At 32.2% G+C, this 5207-nt stretch overlaps 1 protein-coding gene across 1 annotated transcript; it reads right to left on the bottom strand.

Annotated features, from left to right (window-relative positions):
- Positions 1–1628: 1628 nt before the first annotated feature.
- LOC123224035 (probable transcription factor At4g00390) lies at positions 1629–2108 on the bottom strand. The gene has a single exon (XM_044647513.1). It carries the CDS (start codon positions 2106–2108, stop codon positions 1629–1631), a length of 480 nt encoding a protein of 159 aa, XP_044503448.1.
- Between the last annotated feature and the right edge of the window lie 3099 nt (positions 2109–5207).

The following is a 5207-nucleotide window of genomic DNA, read 5'->3' as shown; positions in this document are numbered from 1 at the left end:
AAGCATTTTTAGTTTCATTTTAGAATGATAATTTTAGAGATAATTTTATTTTTGTCCCAAAATAATAATTTTAGGGGATAAAATTTTGTTACCGAAGACATAGGATTTATTTTTAGGGACAATTTTAATTTCGTCCCAGAATGATAATTTTAGAGATAATTTTATTTTTGTTCCAAAATTATAACTTTAAAAGATGAAATTATACTTTTGTCCCTAAAACTTAGAATTCATTTTTAGGGACAATTTTAGTCTCGTCTTCGATGATGAATTTTACTGGACAAAAGTTTATTCATCCCCCAAAAACTTAGGATTTATTTTTTGTGACATTTTTCGTTTTGTCTCATAATGTTACTTATAAAAAAAAATTTGATTTTGTCTCAAAATAATTATTTTAGAGGACAAAATCTTAATTCATCCCAAAAAACTAAAGATTTATTTTTTAAAACATTTTCAGTTTCATTCTAAAATGATAGTTTAAGAGACAAAATTTTAATTTGGTCCTCATAACTAAAGATTTATTTTATTTTACTTTATTTTTGTCTCAGAATTATAATTTTAGGGGATGAAATTCTATTATTATCTCCAAAAATGTAGCATTTACTTTTAGGACAATTTTAATTTTGTTTCAGAGTGATCATTTCAGGGATAATTTTATTTTTGTCCTAAAATGATAATTTTAGATGATGAAATTATATTTTTATTCCCAAAACTTAGAATTCATTTTTAAAGACAACTTTAGTTTTTTTCCAAAATGATAATTTTAGGGGATGAAATTAAAATTTCATCCCAAAAATCTTATGAAAATATAATAATTTTACGGACGATTTTATTTTTGTCCTAAAATGATAATTAATTTCGTCTTCAAAACTTATGATTCCTTTTTAGGTGTATTTTTGGTTTTGTCCAAAATGATAATTTTAGGAATAATTATAATTATGTTCCAAAATGATAATTTAACACAACAAAATTTTAATTTCGTCTACAAAAAATTTAGGATTTATTTTTAGGAAATTTGAGTGAAATCATATTAGATTAATAATTTATTATTATCAACTAAATATAAAAATTATTTTGATATATATCAATTTTCTCAAATATAATAATAATTTACACAAGTAAACTTATTAAAATAAAATATTTTAATGAAAATCTATTATTACTTTTAACAAAAGATTATCCCAAATAAATGATTTTGTCAAATCCTCTTCTTCTTGGTCTTATCATTTTTTAGTTTTCGTTTGTAGTAACTAACTTGTTTGCTTTGTCAAACCATTAAGATGGAGGAAGAGAAATGCGGCAGACAAGATTACATATGGTATTACTTAACTCTTAAATTTCCTCTATGTTTGTTTTGTAATAAGTTAGTGCTTCAAAATACCCAAAACTACACTTGACACAAAGGACCCCCCCTTGTAAAGCTCAATTGGTATTTCTTTCTTTTATATATATTTACACATTTTTGGGGTCTTTCTTTGTATTTGATGATTTGTTCATTATTAAGTTAAAAAATGAAATAAGTGAGAAATAATGAAATAAGTGAATATGTTAAATGAAAAATAAAATCAAAGTTTTAATTTAATGACCGTAAAAGTGCTTAAAGAAGAAAGTGAAAACACATCATCTGAGTTTCAAACATCACAAACTCTTCCCTCTTCTTCAACTTCACTACCAATTTGAGTTGCGTCTTGGACCTCTTCATTGGCAGTAGCAGGAGTATCTTTGCTTATGCTTTTGCTTCCCCATAAGTTGAGAGAAAGCTCAAACACTTTGTTTTGATGTGGATCTGAAAAGGCCTTTGATTCGACAACATTTCTTTCGAAATTTTTCTTCAGGCTTTTCAATTTTTTGCGAACTTGGCGTTTGGAAAAATCATGATAGGAAAATGATTGTTTGATGAATGTATAAAATTGAGTCCTGTTGCCATGGGCAGTTGGGTCGAGTCCTTTTAGATTTGAAAATTGGATTGCAGTGTTTAGGATTGAAATCTCTTCATCCTCACTCCAAAAGGTCTTAGTTGATGAGTGTTGCTTTGTCTTTTTGGTAGGGTTCATTTGGCCTTTTGATTCATCACCTTCCACACTGTCATGAGGCCTCTTTTCGGACTCCATCAATGATAATCTTTTTTAACCTGTAATCAATTGAAACAATAAAATGGTAAATCATTGAACTAAAAATTATATATATTCTTACTTACCATCAACAGAAAAATGATATGATATAAAAGTTAACTATAAACAAATTAAAACGCTTACCCAAAAGTAAATTCTTCCTCCTTGAAGATTTAGTTTCCACAATATATAAAGCTCCAAGCAGAGAGAAGAAAAAGAAGAAGAAGAAGCATCACCCCGACGGGAAGCTTAAAGGTTGGACCAACTTTGCCACCTTATTAATTCATCAACATGCATCCGTTTATTTATTAAATATATTTTTTCTTGATTCACTCAAAATTAATGCAACCCTAAACCCATCATCTTCTTCATCCATCACAAATCATTTCAATATACTGGGAACTTGAAATTTTGATTGGATAGGTTTCATGCAGATAAAAGACTCCATTATTAATATTTGCAGGCTTTTTGGATGCTCAAAAATTATACAAAATCAAAATCTTAATATTCTGCACCAAATCTTAAGGCAAACATGTCCATTTGCAGACTCTTTCATATTTATATATATATATATATATATATATATATATATATATATATATATATATATATCCAATAATCAAATATATAATGGAAAATAAGCCTTTTTCTTAAATTTTATAGCTAGTGTAACTTCACTCAAATATGCTCTGTCAAAATAGGGAAATTAAAATAATTGCCCCAAAGATTAAGGGGCAAAACAAAATTACCCCTAAATTTTAACATTAAATGAAACTGCCCCGAAATTGCGAAGAGGCGAAAATGCCCCTCCACTCAAAATCGTCCATAACCACGCGCACCACCGCCAAACACACAAAAACAGACAAATTTGAACACACGTTTCGCGCACTCGGCAACTCTGATTTCATCCGGTGCTTTTTTCGACGTTTTCGGTGATGACGATGGACAAAAAGGTTAGTAAAACAACCCTTGTCATCTCTTTATGCATTTCATTTCACGATTTGAGCGATTTGATGTGAAATTTGGGTGTTTAGCGTTAGGGTTCGAATTTGAAATTTTTGAAGAAAATGCTTGATTGTTTACTGATTTTGATGAATTATGTTAGGGTTTTTATGTTAGATTAGGTGTAGAGTTGATTGTTGTTGAAATGGAGTTTGAAAAACGAAGTTTGGAAAGTGAAATGTGGCCACACGAATTTGACAGTCACCACGCGAATGGCGCAGTGACCACACGAATTCGTGTGGTCATAATTCGTGTAGACGGGGAGGTGTTTTGCACTTTTCAAACTTCGTGGACTACACATAATCGTGTGGTTGGGGGTGAAACTGCACTTTTTCATCGTGTGGTAGGGCATAGTAGAAATTGGAAAACTTTGTGGACTCGCATAATTACGGTCAAACCCCTGAATTCGTGCGGTTGACTCACAAATTCGCGCGATTGGTGCGCGAATTCACGTGGTGGGGGCAAATTGTGGTTTTCCAGAGTTATCCAACATACGTTTTCTCTGGTTGGAATCAGGGGGGCAGAATGCGATTTTATTAAATTTTAGGGCTTTTTTGTAATTTTCATATGGGATCAAATTGAAATTTAACCATCTTAAGGTTTTTTGACGTGTAGAATTCGAATTTGATATCTGTTTTTTCGAATAAGGCCTCTATGTATAAAATTGAATAATTTATTCCCTAAAATTTATATAAATTTAATATAATTGTAATTTAATTTTCATACAGGGAGCTATACAAAAGAGAAAAAGAGACGAAAGCAGAGATGAACTGCGATTTCCTCTCGAAAAACACTTCAAGGCTCAAGTTACTACATGTGGATATAGAGATATTGGAGCCGTGATCAAAAAATTATTAACGGAGAGACAATTACAAATATTTCGACATACATGTTTCGGACACTTCCTAGATTTGAAGGATAGTCGATTTAGTGGGGTCCTCATACATTCCTTCATCCTTCGAGTGGTAAATAAGGTGACTTCGGGAGAGGAGTTATGGTTTCGGGTTAATGACGTGGATATCAGATTCAGTGCATATGAGTTTGCTATTATGACAGGTTTTTGATTCAGTCATCTGGTAGATATCGACCTTTACATTCCATCGAAGGCCATAGATCGGATCTTCCAGACATATTTTCAAGGGTGTAAATCAGTTACATATACTGATATGAGTCGTGTTTTCTTGCAGAGACCGTGGGGGGAGGATGACATTGATGTAGTGAAGTTAGCACCGTTGTTTTATCTTCACATGAGGTTGTTAGGGAGTGACTTGAGAAAAACAATTCCCCAGAAGATATTACAATTAACTGATCATCTTGATGGGTTCAATGCATACCCGTGGGGAGTACGAGTGTGGCAGATGACATATCGCTCTATATTCGATAACATCTCCCGAATTTCTATGGATTCCGGTCCGAAAAAGAAAAAGGAAAACCAGCTTAAGCAGTATGGCATCATGGGATTTCCATTAGCATTTTAGGTAATTATGGTACTTATTAATTCAAACAAAAAATGAATGTTTAAAATAAAATTAGTTTAATATGATTGTAAATATATACAATAATCGATTTATATTGATATTGCAGTTTTGGATTTACGAGACGTTGGACTCGTTATTTCGATGGGTAGAGGAGTTGTCGTATGTAGGAGCTGTCTGGATGTTGAGATGGCACACGAAGGACATTTCGAGATGGGATTCTATCTCAGCTATCTTCACTGGAGATACAGTAAGTACTAATTTATTAAGCATTAACATATACTCTGAATATAACAATAATGAATACTGAAAATAAATATTTTGTAGGATGATGTTAATTTTTCATTAGATTTATCTCCGGTTGAGAGAGATACAGAATGGTATAAGGATATTGTCCGATATACAGGGTTGTTGGATAATCGATCTTCTTCGACGTCAGGAGATGCACCATCGAGTCCTCATGATGTTAGTTCTTCGATCATTGCTCCTCCTCCTGTTGATGCTTGTGTTCAGCCTCCTCCCACGTGCCCGATTAGCGACCCTATCGAGGAGCACATATCATCAGATCCCGTGCTTAGGCCCCTTACCACCGAGCACATATCACCAGATCCTGTGCCTATGC

Source organism: Mangifera indica, chromosome 8 (genome assembly GCF_011075055.1).
Source record: "Mangifera indica cultivar Alphonso chromosome 8, CATAS_Mindica_2.1, whole genome shotgun sequence".
In the NCBI taxonomy this organism is placed as follows: Eukaryota; Viridiplantae; Streptophyta; class Magnoliopsida; order Sapindales; family Anacardiaceae; genus Mangifera; species Mangifera indica.
The sequence above is the reverse complement of the archived record's forward strand: the minus strand, read 5'-3'. Positions and strand labels throughout refer to the sequence as shown.